The sequence below is a fragment of the Nilaparvata lugens genome, chromosome X (assembly GCF_014356525.2).
Source record: "Nilaparvata lugens isolate BPH chromosome X, ASM1435652v1, whole genome shotgun sequence".
NCBI classification, from domain to species: Eukaryota; Metazoa; Arthropoda; class Insecta; order Hemiptera; family Delphacidae; genus Nilaparvata; species Nilaparvata lugens.
The window spans coordinates 94,102,611-94,130,092 of record NC_052518.1 but is presented as its reverse complement, the minus strand read 5'-3'; the positions used below and the strand labels follow the sequence as shown (position 1 = coordinate 94,130,092).

Below are 27,482 nucleotides of genomic sequence, written 5' to 3'. Positions count from 1 at the left end.
AATTGATCAAAAATTCTGTTGGAACTTTTTAAACATTGATAGAATAGAAACTTGGGACTTCATAAAGTTGATGCGTAGATCAATAAGGAAATACTGTACTTACTGTACTTTTTTATAAGAGTCGAGATGGGAAAAATATTGGGCCTATAGTGAGGTCCATGTTATAATGGCAGTGGAGAAAGATAGGAGATCAACGTTGCCTATCCTCTTTCTTGTCGTTGCCTTCTGTAATAGACGGTAGCTGATACGGGTTTATTGATGTAATATTAACTTTTCATTCACGTTTTAAATAATCGATTATATTTTATTAATCAAGAAATGATATTTTTCAATAATTTCATAATCAAGATTGAATATTTTGTTAATTAATAATTAATTCTACATTGTTAATGAACGATCTGGAACAGAGCAAAGTGAGAAAGAGATAGCGCTAACCGCTTTGTTGAATGATAGACAAGGATAGCAATACCATCGCTAATCAAACACTGCCATTACAACGTTGTCCTCACTATAGTAATTGGTGCCAGGAGAATGTGTTCTATTTTTCATCATACACCGTATTCATCAAGTCATCTTGTGAGCCTCTCATTTGAACCTACCTTCCTGGAAGGTAAGGTCATCTCTATAGCAACACTAATTGAGTAAGTTGGAGAGAAGTATCTCAGTTTGAGCATTCCAACTGAACGAGATGAGAGCTGACAGCTGAGGGAACATTTAAGTTGCTTTTGTAACTTGTCTTGCGAGCTGCACTTATCCAAATCTCATTCCACACTCAATCTAGATTAATTCCAATAATTATAATACAGTACCCTCGTTTTTTCAATCTAATCTATTGTATTTTTCATAAAATATGCTCTAAAAAGTTCGACAAATCTTGTCAAAGCCCGGCGTACTTCCATTTTTTGTTACTAGAAAAATACTGTTCCATCAATAAGTGGATGCTATACATCAAAGAATTAACAATCCCCTATAATACTTGACTTATATTTTTGTTAAACTTTAGAAAATGGTGTCCAATTACTTATATAGCTGTGTTCTATTCCTTCTTTTCCGCTGACTATACGAACCGTTCCACAAAATTTTTCTTCCAGTTCATCGCGGATTTTTTCTTTTTTGTCACATTTTTCACCATGCATAGAGAATCCGCATTTTTACTTTCCTTGCCCTATTACCATAGGTAAGGAAAGTATTGCTTTCCAAAAAAAATTAAGGTACCCTAATTTCAAGTTTTCTATACGTTTCAAGGTCCCCTGAGTCCAAAAACATGATTTTTGGGTGTTGGTCTGTGTGTGTGTATGTGTGTGTGTGTGTGTGTGTGTGTGTGTGTGTGTGGTGTGTGTGTGTGTGTGTGTGTGTGTGTGTGTGTGTGTGTGTGTATATGTGTGTGTGTGTGTGTATGTCTGTGAACACGATAACTCCATTCCTAATTAACCAATCAACTTGAAATTTTAAACTTAAGGTCTTTATACCATAAGGATCCGACAATAAGAAATTCAATAAAATTCAATCCAAGATGGCGGAAAAAATGGCGGATAATTACTAAAAAACCATGTTTTTCATGTTTTTCTCGAAAACGGCTCTAACGATTTTCTTCAAATTTATATCATGGATAGCTATTCATAAGCCCTATCAACTGACATTAGTCTTATTTCTGGGAAAATTCCACGAGCTCCGTAATATTATTGAGAAAAATAGCGGATAATGACTAAAAAACCATGTTTTTCACGGTTTTCTCGAAAACGGTTCTAACGATTTTCTTCAAATTTATACCATGGATAGCTATTTATAAGCCCTATCAACTGACATGAGTCTCATTTCTGGGAAAATTCCAGGAGCTCTGAAATATTATTGAGAAAAATGGCGGATAATGGCTAAAAAACCATGTTTTTCACGGTTTTCTCGAAAACGGCTCTAACGATTTTCTTCAAATTTATACCATGGATAGCTATTTATAAGCCCTATCAACTGACATTAGTCTCATTTCAGGGAAAATTCCAGGAGCTCCTTAATATTATTGAGAAAAATGGCGGATAATGACTAAAAAACCATGTTTTTCACGATTTTCTCAAAAATTACTTCACCGATTTTTTTCAAATTCATACCCTGTATAGTAATTCATCAGCTCTATCAACTGGCATGAGTCTTTTCCCTGGGAAACAAATGGGGGGTCCATCCCATCCTTGAGAAATGGACTTTGTAACCTCCTTCTCGTGCATGAGGTAGGTAGGTAGAGCAGTTTATAAAAAGAACACAGTCATAGTCGAGATATTTCATCTGTAGAACAGCGGTTTCGACGACTTTTGAAAAAATCATCGAATTTCACAATTTACACAAAGGAAAAAGTACTCTGAAAACAATTATATATACACATATAAAGTAGTCTGATCGTAGTTGCAAATATTTTGCCGCCAATCGTCATTATATTATTCCCCTAAATTATTCTCATCTAAGAATGAGGCTTACAGTTCAATGAGCAAGGAAAGTTGTGTGCGTGTACCACACCAGATTTTTTATGATAGCAGGCCTACTCTTTATCGAATTGTCAGCCAAGCTCTGAACATTCTCACATGATCTATTTGGCGCTACGAAGTCACTACTGTATTTCAATGAGCATGAATCGTTCCAGCAGAACTATAGCGCTCATTCAAGAAAGTCTCCATTACCCTATCCGAATTAATTTTGGTAGAAACAATAAGCGGTAGGTGATCGGGAGTTAGAACTAAATTGGAGACCTATATGTCTGAAATATAAGTAAGGGTAACCGTCCACTGGAACCGTATTCAACCGATCCGTTCGGCCTTTGGATCGGACTAATCAGCCGGCCGTTAATTCGGCCGAATATAGTCATCCATTGGAACCGTTTACGTCAGTCTAGTTGCCTATTATTGAATTATCTACTATCATAGTCACCAAAATTTTTGATGAACAATGATTATATTGAGATTTTGAAAATTGAATAAACAGATATCCACTAAATTAGTTATTCATTATTAAGCAATCTTTCTTCACAGATTCCTTTGAGCATTACAAGGATGATATCTTTTGTCTCGCATATCCCACAATGGAACATGGTCTTGAACCAAACTTATCAACTTTTCATTGTCCATAGTTACAACTTAATAAAACAGAACAACTTCAAAAAAACAAACAAGACTGTGAAACAATTTTAGGTTAAGGAACACTTTGTTGTCTCAGCTCGACTAGTTGGATCGGCCGGATAGAGCCGGAAATCCCATTCAATTCGGATCGAAAAATTGATCGGCCGGAGACGGCCGTATATGAGCCTGTTGCAATGGACGAGCATCTATTCCTTTCTTTGTTGGGGCATCGTTGAGTTGCGTTCGGTAGTTTTCGGCCGATGCCAGTTTGAACGAAGACGGTTCTAGTGGACGGCCCACCTAAAGCTCTACAAATTCACCCAGACCAATAATCTATCACACTACTTACCTACGATAGTATTATTGGAAGTGAATTAACCTGGAATATCACTTCATGTGAATACGAATCAGTTCTTTTAAAACTAAAACAGATCTCAGGATACTATTGAGGACATTTTCTAAAAATGAAGATCGTGTGGTTTCATAAATAATATAGTTGAAATAAATTTATAGGTAGGGAAGAACAGTTGGAGAATAAAGTGAGGAAAGCATTTTAGATTTGTGGTTATTGCGCTCAGAATTCGTTCAGTTGCTACTACCGTTGGACATGGAGAAACGTTGAATATACGGAACCAAATATGATTTATGATTTTCATATCGCTTCCCGTTGATACGGAATCCACCTACAGTTGTAGGTCCTATCATCTCTTATCATCATCATCATCATCATCCTTCCCATTACCTAGACACAAACCTGAAGAAGTTTACGTGGGCAAAACCATCACTAAAAAACAACAAAAAAAAACTGCGTTTCCACTACACTACAACATAATTATTCATACCTACCGCTGTATCAACTCCTAGAAGTATATTTCATGAAAAACAGCGAATCATTCAGATCTTTTTGTGTGTCCTGCAATCTGCATACTACTTTTTCATTTTTTCACAGTCTTAGTAGTGTTTGTAACAGTCTATTTTGAAACTTTAAAACTGAAATTTAAAACTCCCGTGATGGGAAATTACCGTTTAATTGGGAACTGCACTCCGTACAGTCCTTAACTTTTTTAATTTTCTTCTTACAATATTGAAACCGTAGACAACGTTTGAAACCAATGAGGAACGCAATAATGTAATTGCAACTCAATATTATATGTTAGAAATGTTGAAGCAGCTTCGTTGATTAGAAAATCAAAATCTATTAGATCAATATCAAACAGATTTCTGTCGGCAATTTCACGAAGAGATCCCATGTGATGGTACGTTGAGTTTGAATCATCTCATTCAATGGATAATAGATAATGGATAATAGGAGCCCACATTTGTGGTACTTTAAATTAAAGGGAGAGGCGAATGTGTAGAGAAGTCAAATAGATTTGTAACTATTTTTTTCAAGGTACATTTTTCTTCAAATCAAACGGCACTTACTCTTATAAGCCTCGTGTTTAGCGAGTTGATTAATTCAGTTTTGGATTTAGTATTTCGATAAAGGTGAGAAGGAATCAGCATAGACATTTATAATACAACATGATCAATATTTTTTCATAAACATTCAGAAAGTTTTATTTTACAAGGATTTTAGTGTGCATGAGTGAGTAATTGGGTTACCTACCTGTGAAGAACAGTGACTGCGAAGACCAGAGACTGCTGTGACACGTTCGCTGAGCGTTGTTCACTATGATTGAAACAATAACTGGACGGTCGTCAAGAAGCATTAAGCATTAATAAGCGCAGTCAAGTCGATTGTCGTTTGAATGACGCATTTTCATCCCTTTATTACAAGCTTTATTCTATGAACTAGATTCGTTTTGTACCGGCCGGAAATCTACCATCGCGAACGATCGATTTTTCATGAGAAGCATTTGACACACAAATGCCGAAGCACTTATTGGTATCCGAAAATGGCTAAGTGCGACAACACTCGTCTTTCCCAGGACAATTAACTCAAACTAGCCTCAATAGGGCTTTTTCTTTGAGAGTGAAACGGTTGACACTTCCATTGAGTACTTTTGATATCTCTCTATTCAACACAATTGCTGACAATATAATCAAGAATTCAAATAATGAATACTACTAGGATAACATGTGCCAAGACCATCAGATAAAAAACCTTTTTCATGATAAAAGTATATCCAAATTGATCAAAAACACTTAGATGTTATCAAAACGCGAAATTCAAAATAATGACGCTTGTATATTAGGAAAGGGGTTCAGGGGTCCACAAGCCCAATGAAATAAAACATTCAGAAAGTAATCTGAAGTTTTATTGAGAGAATGAATCAAAAATTTATAACAAATATACAGAGTGAATAAAAAAGTACTTTACAACTTTGAAAGCACATAAATATTCATTGAAATTACTTACAGAATTGAGAAAGATGTCATTTTGTTACAAAATACTTCAAGTTTAAGGTGTGGGTGTTATTTTGATTCGATGTGACAGCCGTTGGAAATGCAACATACATCCCACCAATAATCGATTTCTTGCCACACTCGTACCAGAATATCAGGCGTAAATTGTGCAACCGCAGCGATCCGAATTTGATCCGATTTCGGAGGTCATTAAGATTGTCTGGTAGAGGCGGAACATAAACCTTATCCTCAATGAAACTCCACAGGAAGAAATCCATCGATGTTAAATACGGTGAGCGAGATGGCAATGCAATTGGACCTGCATGATAAATCCAGCGAAGTTGAAAGCGAATGTCTAGAAAATCCCAAACCTCTCCGTGGGAATGAGGTGGTGCAGCGTCATGCTGAACAAAGATGAACAAGTGCTCTTTTATTTACTTTCAACATGACGGTGAACCAGCTCATTACCACGGAGAAGTTTGAGATTTTCTAGACAATTGCTTTCAACTTAGCTGGATTTACAATGCAGGGCCAATTTGCATGGCCACCTCGCTCACCGTATTAGCATCGATGGATTTCTTCCTGTGGGGTTTCATTAAGGATAAAGGTTTATGTTCCGCCTCTATCAAAAAATCTTAATGACCTGCAAAAACGGATCACATTCGGATCTCTGCGGTTGCACAAGTTATGTCGCCTGATATTGTGATACGAGTGTGGCAAGAAATCGATTATTGGTGGGATGTATGTCGCATTACCATCGGCTGTCCCATCGAATCAAAATAACACCCACACTTCAAACGTGAAGTGTTTTGTAACAAAATGACACCTTTCTCAATTCTGTAAATAATTTCAATAAATATTTATGTGCTTTCAAAGTTGTAAAGTCCTTTTATAATCACTTTGTATATTTCAACAAACTCTTATTTTTCTGTTTGGGGTTACTAGAATTATTGAGAATGAATAAAAGTTATCAATTACCCTTTTTTATTTTATTAAATCACAACTCATAAGAGCTATTTTACACTTGAAAATTACTCTTTAAGAGTGGAACCTAGTTGTGATTTAATAGAATAATATTTTTAGAATTGGTATTTTTTAGTTTGTATTCACATTGCAACTTATTTTAGAATTATTTTTTCTTTTTGGAAATACATCGACCCGTCCGTGAACGTCAAAAAGTGGTCATCACATTTAAATGAGACGTTGATACATCGAGACACAACACATTGATTATCTGCCAATATCAATGCTTATGAATACTATTTCGTAGTGGATGATAATTTACTGTTTTATTTCCACTCAAAATGAATAAATTAGCACCGGTACATTAGACATTAGAAATCTGTCAGCTCAAACTTTATATTATAATACAATTCATAGTGCTATACTTAATGCTAATCTAGGTCCACATGAATATAAAGTTGTATTGATTTTAATATGCTCATTACTGTGTTCAAACCAACATCTGATAAATCTCCATTTAATCCGTGATGGCATACATATATGGCCCTTAGCGCTATCCAATATACTAGAAGTTCAGTTCAAACCGATCAATCAGCTGTTGGTTTCAACCTGGAATTTAACTCATTATACTAGTTTCAACTTTGAAATTAATGAAGCAAACTCCATTATAATTCCCCAGGAAACCTAGGAAAAGAAGTTCAACCTAATAACAACTTATAGCTTCCTGAATCCAATCATGAATACCTTCACAAATAGTTTAGAATGTTTTCACAATATCGATAAAGATGCGAATACACTCATCTTAGGTGACATAAATATACCTATATATTCTATCGAATACTAGATTGTTGTATGAATTTGACCTTGAGCTCACTACATTTAGATGGATATGAAAATATAAATCAGCTAATTGATCACTAAGTTTTCTTAGTAATGAAAACATAAATGTTTTTAGTACTTTAATTTAAAATACTTGAACTGCCAGTGTATTCCAGCTCATCAAATACACCATGAAACTGAGCAGCCAGCAATTCATCATCATCAAATCAATTTATTTTCCATTTTTTTACAATATATACACAGCATGAAATTACCATAGTTAGGGAAATAATTACCATATAACTAAAAAATCACAATCATACCCTAAAGAGTATTACAAAAAATCATTATCATGGAAAATAAATAAATATTCATACAGTAACATCTCTTTTCAATTGAATACAGCTCCTCGTCTCTTTCCTCAGCCACCTCAATACATAGCCTACAGAAGTTTTTGACAAATTAAAATTCCAATAAATTATTGTTGATCTGAGTGTATTTTCTTATTTTCTATACTGATGATTTTTTCAACAAAAAATCAATAATAATGATGAAATGCAAATAAATTAAAAATAAAGATATTTATACACTCCCAAGAAAATTTTTCTTATAATTGAAGGTGAAATCTAAGTAGAATATAAGGATGATGCAGAAACTTATTACTATATTAACTAATCAATAATGGAATAGCATACATACTTGATGAAATCAGATTTATTCCTCTATGGCATGTCTTTCCGCGATGGTAGTTTGCGATAATGTCTTTTTGTTTTTTCTGTCTGTAAAGTCTAGATTTATCTTTGATTATCTAGCATGCTCATAGAAATAAACTTTGATATCAGGGAAAATCAGACTAAGCTTCAGAGGCCTTTGTAAAACAGGTAGCTAGGCATCTTGACTAAATGAGCTCTAAACAAATATCTATATGGTAATAATGCAAGCCAAGACTATATTTTTAAAGTTTTCACACAATAGAATGAGAAACAGCTTCAAATTTTGTTCTTGAAAATTGCGATAAAAGACTTAAAAGACTTGACAAGTATTTTAATGAATAAAAAATCCTTGAGGACAAAAAAGGTAAGTCTGGTCAACTTTTGATCTTCTGAACCTATAAGAATTTTTTCATTTTCATTTTCATTTTCAATCTACTTCGTGTGTCCCCATTTCTTTCGAATTCTTTGGAAAGAGTCATTATACACATTAAGTGCTACTTGTTTTCTTGAATATAGTAGAAGTTATAGCGTTAGGAATTCACAGACATGGTCAGGAGACGAGAGTGGAACAAAGCTAACGAAAAAAATAGAAATTTGGCTCAGTCATTCAATGAATTACAAACATAAAATATTATACAATATTATATTTTTCCCACAGTTATATGTGAAATAGCAATTTACACGCTGAATAATTGCGTGCCTAAAATGGTCTATTCCCGAACTAGTGTGTGAAGGAATAAATCACAGTGCGTAAAATAAACTCAGAGAGCAAAATTTAAATCATTGAAATTTGCCATTTCAAACCTAAGATCATTCAAATATAATCACTCTGGTTATTGAATTTAACCAAGTAATATGATATTAGCAATATCACTAAAATAAAGAAGTTTAAAGCTTTAAGTGTAATAAATTGACAATAATATTCTTTGTCCAAACATTGGTCTTTAAACATTAATGTTTCTTTGTCTAAGCATCAATAATTCTTTCCTTGTTAGTTATCCATCTTGTTTCCACAATTATTATTACTATCATAATTATTTAAATATAACTTTAAAGTGAAAAAACACTCACATTCTTTGATGTGGTGACGACCGTTTCGTGCTGGTATTGCACATTCTGCACTGAATACTGAAAATGGCTGAAGCTCCAAATAAGAACGTTATAATAGTGATTAAGATCATGGTAAGGATTGGAAAGGAGAAACCATGATCTTGTAATCATATTATAACATATTACTGAATTGGAGCTTCAGCCGTTCGTGGGCTATTTTATACATTTTGACTATTCTGTTGGCACTTTTTGTAGACATATTGATGATCTAGATAAACTGAAAGTTGGTCTCTTGACTAATCTATTCTATTCAATCCTCTATTCAGGTTCAAGAGTAGCTTTTATCATGCAAATCCAAAGAATCATTGATGTTAAGACAAAGAAACATTAATGTTTAAAGACCAATGTTTGGACAAAGAATATTGTCAATTTATTATCCTTAAAGATTTAAATTTCTTTATTAATAAATAAATATCTTTATTGTCACAGAATGTTTCCACATTATAGAGAACGTCATTATTGGTAACTCTAGTAAATAATACAAGGCAAACATGAGCCTGCAACAACAAGCACACAAAGTCAATTTTATAAAGTTTAATTGCATCCATTACACTCTAAATTAGGTATCAATTATCTTTCCCAATCACTTATTAACTACTTATATATCATTTATCATGATTGGGAAAGATGATTGATACCTAATTTAGAGTGAGATTGTTAATATCATATTACTTAGTTGAATTCAATCACCAGAGTGATCAAATTTGAATGATGTTAGGTTTGGAATGCAAATTTCAATGGATTAAATTTTGTTCTTGGAGTTTATTTTAGTTCGGGAATAGACCATTTTAGCCACGCAATTATTCAGTGTGTAAATTTCTATTTTATGTGTAACTGAGGGAAAAATATATTGTATTCTATGTTTGTAGCCAACATGTAGATGCGGGGAATAAATTTGATTTTGCCCACTTTTCAGCCGTGCCTAGAATTCAATACAGAGCGCATGCGCCAGCGTGGAGCTTGGCTTGTCGTGGTAGCAACGTGGTTTGTCGTTGGCCCACTTAGGAGGCACCTCACTGCCGCAGCTGAGAGCTCAGACTGACGCAGCTTCTCTTTGTCACAGATACAGAGTAAAGGCCAGCAACGGTCACAGTTATCACATAGTTATTCAAAAGTATTCTTTGAGTATCTATAGTGAGGTCCACGTTATAATGGCAGTGTGTGATTTGCAATGATGTTGCTATCCTTGTGTATCATTCAACAAAGCAAATGGTGCTATAGTGAGATCCACGTTATAATGACAGTGGATTAAGATGGGAGAGTAGTGTTGCCGATTCTCTGCCTTGATTAATTATCTTTCTACATTGTCAAAAACAGATTTGGCATCATTTCGGAGAAAGAAAAGGATAGTACTACCTGCTTTGTCAAAAGATAGACAAGGATAGCAACACCAAAGTTGATCAAATACTGTCATTATAACGTGGACCTCACTATAGTACCCGCAATGCGAAAACGTATTCTTTGATGTGTTAATATTTGAATCAATAAATTGTAAATCTCTATCATATTTTTATTCAATTATAATTTTTTCAGCCCCTTCCTCATTTAAGTCATTAAGTCAAGTCACTGATAGACTGACTGTCACACTGTACACTATCACTACATCTCTTTCATGCATTGCAAGGTTGCCACATCGTTTATCAACAATGTAGAAATTCAACTAATTGACAAATTAGGGTTAAGGGTTAGGTTTTATTTAGATTATATCTAATAATGTTTCATGAGGATAGGTTAGGTTTTTGCTTTGAAATTGCAATATGCTAGAAGGGGATAGGGTCCAGGTAGAGTTATGTTTTTTGTTGTTTCAAAGGTGAAAGGATAGGTTAGGGGGTTAGGATTTTGCTTTGGAATCCAAAGTATTGAATGTGAAAGGGTTAGGGGTTAGGTTATTTCAAGTTATATTTCATAATGTCTCATAAGGTTAGGTTAGGTTTTTGCTTTAAAATTGCAATATGCTAGAAAGGGCTAGGGTACAGGTGGAATTATAGTTTTTGATATTTCAAAGGTGAAAAGATAGGTTAGGGGGTTTGGATTTTGCTTTGAAATTGCAATATGCTGGAAGGGATTACGGGTTTCTACAAAGATTTATGTTTATTAATGTTTTAAATATAAAAGGGGAGGTTAGGGGGTTAGGTTTTTGCTTTGAAATGACAATATGCTGACTTAGTTATAGTGTTTTTCAACATTAGTTAAATAACAACCGTTATATTTTATTAATTATATTATTGAAAAGTACTCTCACTTTTATTGAATGAAATGATGATAATAATATTGATTATTATATCGAATTTATTGATAAATCATCATTGGATAATAATATCATCAAAATGGAATGACGGCTCCAGTTACGGTGCTCGGTAACCATCATCACAAAGAACGTTACATTCAAAGATCTGACTGAATGGAACGGGAACAAACCGTTACTAACGCATGCGCGATACGGTGCTGTCTGTGACAGAGAGTGGTTTGTCAGACTGACCAGCTGACATCTGTTTTGTGTGGGAGACCAAGCCAAAGCCAAAGGGGAAAGAACACGTCAGTTTGCAATCGCGAAGTGTCTGCAGGTATTTATAGTCAAAAGCGAATTTAAATTCTGTTCACCTCTTCTATTCACTTAATATTGAATTGCGCATTCGTTAGTGACATAACTTAATAAAGCTGTTTATTTTCTAGAATCTACTCGGATTAAATTTTCAAACAGTAAGTAGCCTATATTAGTATTAATAGGTATTAGGTATTGTTTTTTGTTCTAGTTGTAGGTTATCAGTGATGATGAAATACGGTAATAGTTTTTTGATGTTCAGTTTGTTCCCTAATGCTAGTGTACATTCACTTTTCTGATGAAACTTTATGATTGATTTCTGATCTTGGGAATGATTGTCAAATTGTCAAGACTGTTAAATATTGGGAATGATTGTCAAATTGTCATGTCTGTAAATTGAATGAAGGTAAGAGATAAAATTTTTCTGCACATGCTTTGAATCTGTTTGAGGGCTATGATTTCTGAAGAAAGTGATAAGAAATTCAGGGAAGGCAAAAATGAATTTTTGCAATGGAAAATTTGGTACATTATTGTAAAGAATGGATGATAGTGCAGTGTTCTTGCTCGGCTTCGGGCAAAATGACAACCAACACAATAAATACACGTCTTCTCAGTGCTTAGGTAGGAAGAGATACCGTAAGGGAAATATGGGGTTGACTGGTAAATCCTGATATAAAATTTTTGCCTCCCTCCATACTTCCTCAATAATAGTAGCAAAATCTGTTTCTCTTCCTTGTTTTTCAATCTGTTTTTACCATAAATAATTAGTTTTTTCTCCCAACAACTTTAAATGGGTGCAAATACACATTTGTCAAGTGGATGAATGTTGCCAGTAAGATGGCTTAGCAATAATTCTGTAACTAATGTGGCTTGCATGACCATCATATAACAAAGTGGCCTTTTGATTTGGACAGATTTTTTCTCTCTAAGACGTTCTACATGAGCCGAGAATCCATTACAAAACCATTCATAAAACTGGGGCTCTTCCATACACACATTCTTTGATGCTGAGTACTGTGCAAGGATAAGGACCGGAAGAAACCCAACTAGCTTGTACTGATGCACCCTTATAAACTACCGGTATAAATAGTGGCAAATATCCTCCATATGCTGAAATTGTTGCCAGAACTGTTCTTATCTCAATTGCTCTAACACGAGTAGGGTCTGTATTAGTGTTGAACCCACTTTCTCGTGTAATGAGGCTCTTACTTTAGGACACCAGTGAGGCTGCGTCGCGGTGCTCATATTACATTACGACACCAGTTGTGTGCATGTTTAAAGCAAGCTGGAATATCAACCGGGCTGGTGTTCCTATAGTGAGGTTCACGTTATATTGGCAGTGGAGAAATATAAATAAGAAAATGATAAATAAAACTTTATTGAATGACAAGTACATTACAGAATAACAATAATCAAATATTGAATTCAACAAAAATGCGTCAATGAATACAATACTGCTTGCTGAAGAATGAACTTAAAAGATAGAAAAACAGCGCTGCCAATTCTATTCCTTGTCACTGCCTTCTATAGAGGATAGCTGATACCGTTATATCTGACGTGATATTGACTGACTATTCATTCTTGTTTAAAATAATCAATTTGATTTTATTCCCTGATAAAATATATTTTTCAATAATGAATAATAAATTTTCTTAATTGAGATTGAATCTCTTGCTAACTATATTTCTGCATTGTTGAAAACCCATCTGGCAACAATGTGGAGGTAGAAAATGATAGCGCTATCTGCTTTGTTCAATGATAGACAAGGATAGCAACACCAATGTTAATAAAATACTGCCATTATAATGTGCACCTCACTATAGTGCAATAACAAGTAATGAACCCCTACTCGCTTCGACATTAATTTGGTGTTCTTATGTGATTTGGATCTCATGGCTCTTATTAGACTAGGGACACCAGATTTTGGTGTCTTATTGAAGATGATTGTTACTTTTCTTGCCCTATTTCCATAGGTAAGGAAAGTACTGCTTTCCAAAAAAAATTAAGGTACCCTAATTTCAAGTTTTCTATACGTTTCAAGGTCCCCTGAATCCAAAAACATGATTTTTGGGTGTTGGTCTGTGTGTGTGTGTGTGTGTGTGTGTGTGTGTGTGTGTGTGTGTGTGTGTGTTAGTGTATGTCTGTGAACACGATAACTCCATTCCTAATTAACCGATTGACTTGAAATTTTAAACTTAAGGTCCTTATACCATGAGGATCCGACAATGAGAGATTCAATAAAATACAATTCAAGATGGCGGAAAAAAGGGCGGACAATTACTAAAAAACCATGTTTTTCACGGTTTTCTCGAAAACGGCTCTTAACGATTTTCTTCAAATTTATACCATGGATAGCTATTTATTTATAAGCCCTAATTTCAGACATGAGTCTGATTTCTGGGAAAATTGCAGGAGCTCCGTAATATTCTTGAGAAAAATGGCGGATAATTACTAAAAACCATGCTTTTCACGGTTTTCTTGAAAACGGCTCTAACGATTTTCTTCAAATTTATACCATGGATAGCTATTTATAAGCCTTATCAACTGACATGAGTCTCATTTCTGGAAAAATTACAGGTGCTCCGTAATATTCTTGAGAAAAATGGAGGATAATTACTAAAAAAAACATGTTTTCACGATTTTTTAAAAAATGACTACCGATTTTTTTCAAATTCATACCGTACTCTTTATAGTTATTTATCAGCTCTATCAACCGGCATGAGTCTCCTTCCTGGGAAACTAATGGGGGTCCACCCCATCTTTGAGAAATGGACTTGAAATGTAACCTCCTTCTCGTGCTTGAGGTAGGTAGGTAGAGCAGTTTATAAAAAGAACACATACTGTAGTCGAGATATTTCATCTGTAGAACAGCTGTTTTGACGACTTTAAAAAAAATCATCAAATTTTACAATTCACACAAAGGAAAAAGTACTCTGAGAACAATTCTATATACACATATACAGTAGTCTGATCGTATTTCAAATATGTTGCCGCCAATCGTCATTAAGTTATTCCCCTAAATTATTCTCGTTTGAGAATGAGGCTTACAGTTCAATGAGCAAGGAAAGTGTACCACACCAGATTTTTCCTATTGTCTATGAATAAATAAATTAATAAATGACAGACTAAATATTTTTTAACTCTCCAAATGGTTCTATAATAACTATTATAGGTAGTTTTCTATTTCTGCTCAGCAGAACAGAAATTCATTTGAAAGAAGGCCTGCACTGCGTGGCACTTATGGCCGTCCCTTAAATCTCTTTAATGGAAAACAGATAACAGCTAAATTTTTAGTTAACCTGCTTTTTCATATCATCCCAGTTCTAATTCTAATGTTAAATTATACAAATTAGACGACTAAGGCGTTGCACCCTTGAGTTTGCTAGTGCTACCTGGTCGCGGTTTCGAATCCCGCCGCATCCCATCGAATGGGCATGAACGTTTGATCATCTCAGAAAGTCACCATCGCACTTCCCATTACCCACGCACAAGCAAAAAGATCAGTTTTCACTTTCAATTCACGAATGTCGCATCATCACGTCTGATGATATTTTTCTCGGGCCTCTCCCTTAATTTTTCTCTCCCCATCATTTTGATGATGTACTTATTGTACCAATCAATAAAGAATGAATAAGTACAATTGATCTTGAAAAATTCTTAATAATATTATCAACTTAGGCCGGTTACAGGGCTCGACCGACCGTCAGTGCGTACGTGAGTCGCGCTTGTCTTTTCCATGTATCCGTACAGAGGAGGACTGACTGCACACATGCGCACGGTCAGGACCGTGCGTTTCATACAGCGTACGAAGACCATCGGTCGAGCTCGTGCGCATCCGTTCCATCGGTCGACTGACGCGTTATTGAAACAAATAGAAGCTTTCAGAGCTTTACTGATCAGTAGCCCGATCTCAACATAACCAATGTGCTGACACCTCTGCCCGACAATCAGCTGATATTGAATTGAAAAGCATAATGAATGAATTCAATTAATAGTGTCATTTGAATTCAGAGTTTTTCTTACATTTCTTCAATCATTTCTAATTTTTTTATTGAAAAAATTATATATCATTAATATTATCTACATTTATTTGATCCGTAGCTTGAAGTGACTGCAAGTATTCCCAATGGTGATACAAGCTCGAAATAACTCATCAAAATTTCTGATGGACATTCTGAGGTAGTTGAGAAATTTATCTTCACCCCAAGCAATGATGTATATAATGGTACTAAATCCCCTTTGAAATGCTCTTTGGGCGAGGGCGACCATCGGGTGAACTGGACATCTACGTCTTTTAATCTTTCGTTTACGAAGATACTTTCGTAAACATGTTAATGAAATATATATATTATACTGTACTACTGAGGGACGGTTAACATTTCTTTATATGTCTACTATTTTCCCCCACTTTTTGTCTTCTTATGTTTCATATCTACTACTTTATACTTCTGCTTGTAGGAAAAACATTCTTATTTTAATTAACAATTACATGTACGGTAGTAATACTGCGTATGCACAGTAAACACTTGATGTTACTAGTATCATAAAGAAATGGGAAAATTTCCATATATAATAATAATAATAATAATAATAATAATAATAATAATACTATAATGAAGTTATAAACTGTCAAAAAAATTGTATAACAAAATAATTTGTATAAAACTACTTTGGTGTCCATCCTTTTAACGAGCGTTAGCGAAGTTCTCACTTTTGACTTTACTAGAGCCCAAAGTCGTTTTCTGTCTGTTTGTATGTTCGACAAGAACTTTAGATAGAATTGCTCATTCAGCTTCCAATTTTGAACACGAATTCTTTGAATCTTTTTACAGGTCAAGTTTGTTGGACAACAAAATTGTTCACTCCTTTGTCCTTTTTCAGGATTTAAAAATAACATTGAAAGTTCATATAAGAGAAAAATTGGTTTTGATTTATCATTTATCAGTCAGTTAGAATTATTTGCATGATATTTCTGTAATTTTTCCATTCATTTAAAGAAGCTAATGCTATTATTTGGCAGTTGTCACACAGACTGTCAGATTTTATGCGCCAATACATGATTTCAGCTGAATAATACTCAACATTAATTTATAAGTTCTATATTAACTCGCTTCCGTTATGTCCGTCTGCCTGTCTGTAACATACACGTAATTAATACTACTTGTGATAGCAGTTGCTATGACAATTTTTTTCATTCAAAGTGTTAAAATGTGAGTAGAAGCTACTATTAGTGTTCACTAACACTTGATTATTCAATGTACAGGTACCATACTCATTCATTTCATTTTTGTACCATTTATTAGTACCTTCAAATGGTGAGAATATTGAAACTGTTTGAGATATCGATGTGCGGGTTTCGCCATTAATTTTCCTTTGAAATTCTGTATCGAAATTCATGTATCACATGACCACCTTCCCATTTGAAAAAATTAAGCTGAATTCGAAATGGAGTTGGATCCATATGACGGATCCAAGATGGCGGACAAAAGTTTTGAAGCGACAGATAGTTTTTTTCAATTGGAATAGGATTCCCATGGAACCTACTACTGTAATATCATACTTGTAGAATAATATATATTTAGCTGTTTCCATAATAATTCTCACCAACTCTGTATAATTACAATTTGCGGATCTCAGAGATCAATACAATAGTTCATGAGCGAGTTCTTCAACCCAGGGGGTCTCTAGTTTTAAATGCTTTTTAATAGAACTGTTCCAATGGAATGCATAATGATTTGAAATGGGATTTTGCTTTGTTGCAGATGAAGTCCGAACTGCTCTCATCATTTTTCGTGGTATTCATAGTATTTTCACCAGCTGTTGTAATCTGCGAAGAAGACTTCTATGAGGTGCTTGGTGTGAACCGAAATGCTAGTGATAAAGAAATAAAATCTGCCTATAAGAAGTTGGCAATCAAGTACCACCCGGATAAAAATAAGGAGGACACTACAAAGGAATTCCAGAAAGTCTCTGAAGGTAAACTAAACCAACAATACAGTATTTAAAAAAAAATCAAGTCAAAATAAGTGATTTGATAGAATAAATGTAATCAAAATTAATAACTCACTATCGAACGATGGACTTGTGATTTTAAATTTGTTCCAGAAAATTTTTACAGGATTCAAATAACTTGATAACGTTTATTAGTTAGGACATGCTATATCTAGACCTAACTGTTGTTGAGTTATTGAAACTTTTTTGTTGTGTTTTTTTTTAACTTTACTATTTCTACTTCTCTGACTTCAAAAATAGTTGAATAATTGTTAAAGTCTTTGTTTTGAAAAGTTTTTCTCTTCTAAAAAATAAACTTCATTCGAGAAATGATTTGAAGTCATAGTCTTGTGAGCGAATCGTTAATTTTAACCACATTTTCATGACCTCTGACCACTTACGTTCTTGCAATTTGTTACAAGAGGTAAGAAATAAAGTAAAATTTGAGTTGTATTAATTCATTTATTCATCCAGTTATACAAAATCACTCATCTTGCAATGATATTGGAAGAGAAAAACAGGCAAACCCTTTAATATTCAGTTTGAAATAAGGTAAAGTCACTTCTTACTTTTCACTCCACATCACAATTTTCTGTCCAAAAGTTGTTTGTATCTATATTTTGGGCTGCACAATTTTTCATGGCCGGAGAAGCCAATGGGATTCTTACTCAAGGTATAAGTAAGAAAAATCTACACTTTAGACTGTTCACTTTCTATTCATTAATACAAGGAATGCTTTATTTCTATATTCTAACTGATTTAATGTACCGGGCGATTAAAAAAGGACTTAACAACTTTGAAAATTCATATAAATCTTATTAAACAAGGTACACAGCTGGTTTTGGTGTTGTTTTAAACGAAAACACTTCAAGTTTTTTATCTTCAACGAAAGATGTTCTATGTGACTTCCGTTAGTTATCCTGCAGACATCCCAGCAATAGTTGATTTCTTCCCAGACTCGCACTTGCATTTAATGTATTTATTGTGTATTATTTTGTGATTTGTTAATTGAATTACGTATTGTTTTGTTCTCGACGTGGTCAAGTGGTAAATTAGAAACGACTGTCCAAACTTCGCTACGTCATCAACTGAAGAAGTCAAAGTCAAGTTTCTTGCTTCTCTGTAAAATTTTGTGTAATAGATTCAGCCTCTCGACATTCTTAATACAAGCTTTGCTTCCTAATTAAATTCTGTTATGCTGGGCAGGGACAGAAAATGTAAAGAAAACCGTTGACTCTAAAGCTGCGTACACATATTCGTGCTTCCAACCCGCACCGAGCACGCTTCTCCCTCGTACCGCCCTCGTACCACCATCGAACCACAGTCGCACCGCCCACGCACCCATCATGAACGTTACGGAAGATGTTAGATCTTCTCGCGTTCCCCGGTCGTACCACTGTTGCTCGCCGGTCGATCATCAATCGCTCTGCTGGAGAGACGTTCGGTTGCGGAGCAGAGCGACAGTCTGTACGCACCTTTAAGCTGGGGTTTCCTTTGTGCTTAAATGCCGTCGTCGACCACGACAGGGAGAGAATCTCAGATTGGGTAGATTTCAATTCAGCTACATAACCTAAAATATTATTTTCAATTATGTTTCAATGGGGCAGGTTATACTTTTAAATGGCAACATGTTGATATTATTAGAATGTTTAATTCTTCAATAATAAAGACAAATAATAATGAAAAGTTATTTGATCAGCTGTTTTAGCACACTTGAAATTTGGACAATATGGTCAACAATGCTTGTTGTCGTCGACTGCGAAAATTTACGTATAAACGAAAATGCACCTTTATGGGAATGTTCATACATAGACTAATACGACAATCTATGAAAACTTCCATAAGAACCAATGTTTTTATTATTTTATGTTACTTGAAATTCATCGGAAGCAGAACTCTAGTGGCCAGTACTTAATTCTAGAATTTGGATTCATTGTAATTTTCTTAGTTCATCCAAAAACAAAATATGTTTAATCACTTTTAATAATAAGCAGTTCGTGTTGGAAAACAACATTGAAGAAAAACATGTTTTTTGTTCAGCTTACGAAGCCCTGAAAGATGAGAAGTCCAGGAAAGAATACGATATGAAACGCCAAGGAGATGTGTTTGGAGGCTTCCATGGGGGCCAACCGTTTGAACATGACAACTTCTTCAGGACATTTGAAGAGTTCGTTCATCCCTCTTTCCATCCAAATAAAGACAACAATGAAGGTCATAGGCACAATAATATGAACTTTGATTTCTTCCAGGATGTAAGTATTCTTTACTATCATAAAATTATGTATGTGTCTTGTATTAATACAAGGTGCGCCAGAGAAACTTACTTATTTGAAAGGTCAATAAAAAAATGTACTCCAGTTATTGTTTCAATCTTATTTTTATATGAGAATACATTACAATTTCCCCATTTTTTTCATGCAGTCTTGAAAATGACATCAGATCAATGGCGACCCCTATTGCGCATACACTGATGACCTCGATTTTTGAAATTTGTATACCCTCGTTGCAATATATCAATCGGTATGTTGGCAATGGCGTTGCTAATGTTGTTCTTGAGGTGTGCTATGGTATGTGGTCGATCGATATAAACCAGGGATTTCAAATAACCCTATAAAAAATCACATTGAGGAAACGCATGTGGAAATGAGCCTCGTCACTGAAAAAAATGACCGCGTCTTCAGGCAGGTTGTCAATCAGCTTATCACATGCATTTTGACGGGCAACAAAATCGCGTTCAGTCAATTCTTGGACACCAGCCAGTTTGTAGGGATGAAATTGAAGGCCTTCATGGAAAATTCGTCGAACAGTGGAATCAGGAATCGCCATAGCAGCTGCATGTTTGCGAGCCGAACGCCGGGGAGAACGCACAACTGACTGCCTCACTCTTTCGATATTTTCTGGAGTTTTGATGTCTTTTTGAAGTCCATTTCTGGGTTTAGTGACACTTCCAAACTCCCGAAATGAGTTAACCCACGACAGAATAATCGAATTACGGCCAGGAACGAGTCTATGAGGAGGAATTTCAAATCGAGCGCAGAAGGCACGTTGCGTAGCAACAAGTGACCGATCATTAGAAAAGAAGCTCTCAACTGAAGGCCCGCTGCTCTCTGGTCCAGAGCATGATGGCTACTTACTTGAGGGAGGAAAAGTTTTAGAACTTCCCCCTCCAGATGCGCCCCCTCCTGCCACTATACGCGACCAATTCCACTGCGCAGGAATTTTTTCAAATAAGTAAGTTTCTCTGGCGCACTTTGTACAATCACAAATCATATATTTATGACTCAAAGAGAGCAACAGGCTTAGCCCCAAACTTCTCTTGTCCCAAATTTTGTAAACTGTAACATTTACAAAATGTAGATCATATTTATGTCCTGAATAGTTTTTTACTTGCTGTGTAATCAACAAATCACAAACGCAGTTCAAATGCCGCGCCTCTTGAAACCTATTAATATATTCGAGACATAAGCCCGGGAATGGCTTGTGAAGCACTTTTAAATACGTCAGTAACTTTATTTTTTCCCATCATTCGATCACAAAACTAGTTAAGCTGGGTTTTCGTTTGTGCGTAAATGCCGTCGTCGACCATGACAGGGAGAGCATCTCAGATTGGGTAGATTTCAATTTGTCTAAATAACCTGATAGATCATACTCATCTATTCCACTATCGAATGAAAAAGACTAAGAAATTGTCAAAAAACCACTGATTTATTGATAATTAGAAAGATCGGTTTCGGTTATTACACCATTGTCAATCTCTGATAAACTAAAACTAAATACAAGAGCAGCAGAATTTATACTAGGAGGCGAGTACTGCTATTGGTCGAGGGCATGAACGCCTGCCATTGGCCTAGCTAGACAGTCTCCTCCCCCTCAACGGTGTGACAAAATGGCGGCTTAAGCAACAGAATCGCCATGATAATAAAATTTACTTTTAGTACAAAATAAGAACCAAGAAAACAAATGTGAAAGATAATAAAACAAAAATGTAAATGGAAAAACTATTGACTAATGTATGCTTACATGTTTATGATAAAACTAAATTTGTAGTGTTGTACTGGTTGAAATGAATCTGGTCATTTAAACTATACTGGGGATTTTCCTTAATTACTCTTGTTATTTCTAAAGCCTCTAGAATATTCAAAGATCTGCCTTCTCAACACTAATTCTCAAATTCTCAATTCACCACTTCTCAACTACACAAAAAGTATTCCACTATTCATGACAAACATAAACTGCAAGTAATAATCCGTATTTGGACTTTTTTCAATTACACTACAGTCTAATTCTTGAATATTAGTTGTTGAAACTAGTACTCACTGTAGAGCGCTTGAAATGGATTCAAAAAATCCAAAAGTGCTCCACAAGTGAGTACTACTTTTAATAACTAATATTCAAAAATTAGACTGTAGTGTCGTTGAAAATGGTTCAAAAATGGATAAAAGATTATGTTCAATTATAAAACATAATTAAAACAATCGGGGAGGTTGAGTTTATACTTTCAAATGGCAATATGTTGATACTATTAGAATTTTTTTATTCTTGAATAATGAATATCAACAATGCTTGTCGTCGTCGTCTGCGGAAGTTTACGCACAAACGAAAATGCACCTTTAGACCTATTATTGAACTGGGACAGGTTCGCAAAACAGCTGATTCCTGCATACCGTGCACAAAACAGGCCTATTATTGAACTGGGACAGGTTCGCAAAACAGCTGATCTGATTTTTGCATGCCGTGTTGTGTTTTGCACACGGCTGTGTTTTGAGAACGGTTCCAATCAATAACATTGATGTCAGTACCATTTACTATGTAACGGTGACAATAACTTGTTATAAAATACTGTTATATTAACTGGTCTATTATTATATTATATACTGGTGTATAATATACTCTATAACTGGTGAACATATTGTTAGCCAAGGATGATGTACAAGGGTAACCGTCCACTGGAACCGTATTCAACCAATCCGCTCGGCCGTTGGATCGGACGAATATACCGGCCGTTAATTCGGCCTAATATGGTCGTCCATTGGAACCGTTTACGTCAGTCTAGTTCAGTAGTTGGCTGGTTGCCAATTATTGAATTGACTAATATCATAGCCACCAAAATTATTCATAAACAATGATTATATTGAGATTTTGAAAATTGAATAAACAAATATCCACTAAATTAGTTATTCATTACAATATCTTACCTTCCGATCCTATTTGTTCAGCGATCTTTGTCCACAGATTCCTTTGAACATCACGACGGTGATATCTTTTGCCTCGCATATCCCACAATGGAACATGCTCTTGAACCAAACTTATCAACTTTTCATTGTCCATTGTTACAACTTTATAAAACAGAACTACTTCAAAAAACAAAAACAGACAAGACTGTGAAACAATTTTGAGGTTGTGATGATGTTGTCTCAGCTCGACTTCGGCCGTATAGAGCCGGAAAATACCATTCAATTCGGATCGAAATCTTGATCGGCCGGAGACGGCCGTGCACGGACGTATGAACCTGTTGCAATGGACGAGCATCTATTCCTTCCTTTGTTGAGGGATCGTTCGGACGAGCTCGGTAGTTTTTGGCCGATGCTAGTTCGAACGAAAACGGTTCTAGTGGACGGCCCACCTTATATTATTTTATACTGGTGTATAATATACTGTATAACTGGTGAAAATATTGTTAGTAGCTGATGTACAAACGTTTTGCCAAATTGTTGTACTTATTTTATGTGATTGCTTTGTTGCAGAACATGATGTTTGATATGTTCGATGATGAGCGTTTTGGCTCCGGCAGCTCGTTTTTTGGAAACCATTTTGGACAAGAGAAGAGAGAACACGAGCACAGCAGCAGTCAGAGGAGTGGAGCAAGAAGCTGTCGCACTGTGACCCAAAGAATTGGAAACACCGTTACCACATACACCGAATGTTTTTAAACGTTTCAACCATGCTTCTAGCTGAAAAAGCTATAGTAAAAACGCTTCAGGGACATTTGAATGTTGTTAAGAGTATTATGTATAAAGGCAGTAATGCCTTTTGGAATTTTATCTGTGATTTTGTGCTAGATGCACTGCTGCTATATTTAGTAGAACTGAAGTGAATAACTTTATTTTGTCTTGAAATATATACTACAGTACATCTTTTAAATGTGTAAATTCCCACCTTGATGTACATTCAGTCTCGTTGGTTAGTGCTGGGACTCCAGTTAGGAGTACCTAATCCTTTTAATTTATTATTTTGTTAAATATTCTATCTTTAGCTTATTTTGTGATACCTAAAGTTCATAACTCTTTGCTTTTGTAGATAATGACATTTTCGTCTTTGATTTAGTTACGAATAGTTCACATTGAGTCATTTTCATCCGCTATTATATTAGTATTTTATCACTGAAAATTATTTTACCTTATTCGACCTTTGTCAATCTTTTCTGCCCACTACAAGTGAAATTTGTCGATTAACTGATGAAAGTGTTCCAAGTACAGTAAGAATTGTATGTTTTATTTCTTCAATTTTTGATAAATGAAGCATTATTTGGTTGTTGAATCGTGGTGGTTTTTCAAATGCCTGATTAGAAATATTGACGACATTCGTAGAGTATCTATAAAGGTTGATCGTTGTTGGAAAAGCAAGCGGACCTCTGAGTGGATTCATATTCAATAGTAACAGACAATTATAGTCACCAGTCAATAATCTTTATTACCGTTACAAATTCTGCAACAACAGTAATGTATTCATCCACGAAATTGCTGAATCATAAAGAACATTTTTAAATGATCAGGTAATACCTATCATATTGAAATTTGCTCATTCTATAATGAATATTTTGTGAATTCCATATCACATGGAATAATAATTTTGGTTCATTCTGTTCATATTTTTTCTTACATGTTTCAATCACTGTTGAAATATTAATTACAAACCATTATAACTTCATTTCAGTGATAAATTATTTCAGTTTTACTCTGATTTCATTAATATACGTTTCATTGTACAGTTTGTCATGTGAAATTATTGATGTAATAAATTTTGTTTTGTAATCAACTCGCTTTTCAGTTGTGTCATTATCTTTACACCCTACTGCTGATATTTATATTATCTCTAATATAATAGAGGGTGGAATTTGCTTATACGTTTACGGTACGGGGATAGGAAATACACGATTGACGCATGATCACTTATGAACTAATGAACGAACTTATTAACTTGCAACCTAGAATTAAGATTCTGTATTTACCGAGGATGGTTATATAGGCCTGTTTTCATCATTTTTTAATGTAAATGTATAAAGCTTATTATGACGAAAAACAAACATGAATAGGCAACTAGCTTATAATTCCCTTGAACGTTTTGAGAAGTCATATGGGATGGGAATTACTTACATTTATTTTATAGTGTTAAAATAAATGGATTTAAAAATCGGAAAGCACTCTACACGCTAGTAGCAATTGCTACTATCCAAAAATAGTAGTTCATCGAATTTCCATCTAGCTGTGAATATTTGCAGTAGCAGTCGCTTTGGGGTGGTTTACAGCATTAAACTTTGGATTTTGGCTTAACCTTCCGGTATTCGCGCCCTACTCAATCACACGAGCAGTCGTGTGTTGTTCTTTTTACAACATCCAATTCTCCGAGTGTTATGTACTCTGTTTACTGTCAAAACATATAAATTGATTGTAAAATTACTTTCTCCAACTTCTTGGATTATTTTACGCCTATGAAAGTTTGCATGATTATGATTACCTTTTCGTAGAATAAGGTACACCAAGTAAAGCCAACAATTCTGTGTTATTGGTTCGTTGGCAGACTCTTTCCCTATCATACTTATGCACTGTCGCGACTAAATGGCACCTGAAGACTGAATCATTGCTCGGTTGATACCGCTACTCAGTGGAGTGATGGGGAGAAAGTTCTGGAATGGATAGGTGACTCATTCACTTACACCACCCCATTCAATAGTTTTGTGCAGCAAAACACTGACACTGTAGTACTTTTTACAACAGCGCGACTGCCGGAAGGTTAATAATTATTATTCATCGATTAGCATTTGAATAAATTCAATTTCCATCTGTAAAATAAATATTCATCTATTTCACTTTCCATGACGAACTGCTAGATGTTGTTGATAATTTGTTTTTAACTATTTTTAACGACAGTCTATTTTTTAAAATAATTATTGAAACGTCGGTCGGTATTTATATATGTTGTTTTCTCAATGCCATCGAGTTTTAACTTGAATTTGGGTAAAAGTAGGTTAAATAAACCCACTTACTGTGGGGTTACCTTGAAGGAAGAGTTTATAAAAACAGGCCACATACACTGGATGAACTGAAGATGAACATAAGAGAAATCATAACATCAATGTAAACGTGCTTGAAAATGTCATCAAACATGATAGAAACGAGTTCATGCATGCATTACTGAAAAGGGCAGCCATTTTGAGCATTTGTTGTAAAAATGTAAGTAATTTGTGTATACATGTACTAATAATAAATAAAGTTTGTAATAGTATCTTACGTCACAAGGACGGGAAGGGGCCTTTTGCAGGCGAGTATGATGTTTCTAGTCGAGGCGTTAGCCGAGACTAGAATTTCATTCGAGCACTGCAAAAGACATTCACGTACACTACTTTTTCTCATACTAATCTAAAGAATAATTATTGAGAAATAGAAAACATTACCTGCTTGTGCTGAAGTTACTATATGCATTCTATAAACATAACCTAGTTTGCAAATTCCGAATCAGGAATTTCTTGATTGTAGTTGATAAAACTTCCACCTGGAGCGCTAAAAGGCGTTTTTGTAGCAGTTTTGCTGTTCCTATTTCGGAGCTAGGAAACATACTCGACTGTAAAGAAAACATATGGTTTCATTACAGTAGAGTACCTATGCTGTAATGAGAATCATATGTTTATTTGTTCTGCAAACAGCTGTTTACCGGTTTGATTTCATGCATGGAAAACAGCTGAGATTAAATGACTATGACAAAAAATTCATTTTACTACTTCCTTATCTTATGATGTGTGTGACTTTTCGATCAATCTGTAGTTTAGCCGATGTTACTCCATAATTTTTATCAAGTTTTTCCATAAAACTTCAGCTGTATATTCAAAAAAACTATTAAATTTATCAGGAGATATATTTATTTGCAGTAGCTCCTCTCTCTCTGATTTACTCTTTTTTACAATGTTCCACAACCTCTTTGACTTATTTTCTATAATAAATGCTTCTCTTATCATTAGCCTACAGGAACTTTTTTCTTCAATATACAAACATATATAATGTAAGTGTGTTTTAGAAAGGAAATACAGAAAGTACAACCTATTTTGCTGCTCTTTCAGCTCCGGAGTGTACCAATTAATTTTATTATTGGAATGCCTAGCAGTTCTCGAGTTGGATTTTCTTAATCATGTTAAAACTCAGATCATAATAATATATATTATGTATACAAAAATACACCAAAGCTCGTATCAACATCACTTATCATAAATAATAGCTGATCAACTTTCCATCAACAGGTGGCATCTAAATACATTAATAGACCTATTAAATTCATTTTTGTGACTTCTATAAATTTTACCAGAGGTTAACAAGCGTTTTTGAGATTCACTGCATTTCACTGACCCTATACTGTATCATAATGTTATAAATGTGTATCTGATAGTCTGCATAAACAGAAACTTCATTTATTAGTGTCTAGGCTATCCTACTTGTTGATTGAGCCATACACTTAAAATTATGAAATATTTATTATTTTTATAAAATTATTAAATATTTATTATTTTTGTGGATTATTAATGTCTATTAATTTACTTGAAAAAAAATAACTTGACAATAACTTGTTTTTGTTGATTCAGTTGATTTAAATACCAATATTTTAATGTTGAGGAGGAAAAAAAGGTAGACA

At 34.6% G+C, this 27,482-nt stretch overlaps 2 protein-coding genes across 5 annotated transcripts in view; one reads left to right on the top strand and one right to left on the bottom strand.

Annotated features, from left to right (window-relative positions):
- Positions 1-4,788, bottom strand: part of LOC111044749 (odorant receptor coreceptor) — a 57,703-nt gene extending 52,915 nt beyond the window's left edge. The window contains exon 1 of one of the 2 annotated variants that reach the window (XM_039442725.1): positions 4,708-4,788. The gene's annotated coding sequence lies outside the window, so the exon portion shown is untranslated. The remainder of the gene's footprint in view (positions 1-4,707) is intronic. The other variant, XM_039442726.1, reaches the window with a different exon arrangement.
- A 6,740-nt stretch (positions 4,789-11,528) lies between these two features.
- LOC111044750 (dnaJ homolog subfamily B member 9) lies at positions 11,529-24,620 on the top strand. 3 transcript variants are annotated; one of them, XM_022329969.2, is made up of 4 exons: positions 11,529-11,616; positions 17,357-17,570; positions 19,626-19,837; positions 23,330-24,620. In XM_022329969.2, the coding sequence occupies exons 2-4, from the start codon at positions 17,357-17,359 to the stop codon at positions 23,513-23,515; spliced, it is 612 nt and encodes a 203-aa protein (XP_022185661.1). In that variant the 5' UTR covers positions 11,529-11,616; the 3' UTR covers positions 23,516-24,620. The 3 variants fall into 3 exon arrangements, with proteins under 3 accessions (XP_022185661.1, XP_039298658.1, XP_039298657.1); XM_039442724.1 differs by having other exon boundaries at positions 11,543-11,752; XM_039442723.1 differs by lacking the exon at positions 11,529-11,616 and adding an exon at positions 11,810-12,000.
- The last annotated feature ends 2,862 nt before the right edge of the window (positions 24,621-27,482 follow it).

Excerpts from the sequence above, each read along its gene's own strand:
- LOC111044750 (XM_039442723.1), top strand. Across the intron at positions 17,571-19,625 it reads ATTCCAGAAAGTCTCTGAAG|CTTACGAAGCCCTGAAAGAT; the intron begins GTAAACTAAACC and ends TTTTTTGTTCAG. Across the intron at positions 19,838-23,329 it reads ACTTTGATTTCTTCCAGGAT|AACATGATGTTTGATATGTT; the intron begins GTAAGTATTCTT and ends GCTTTGTTGCAG.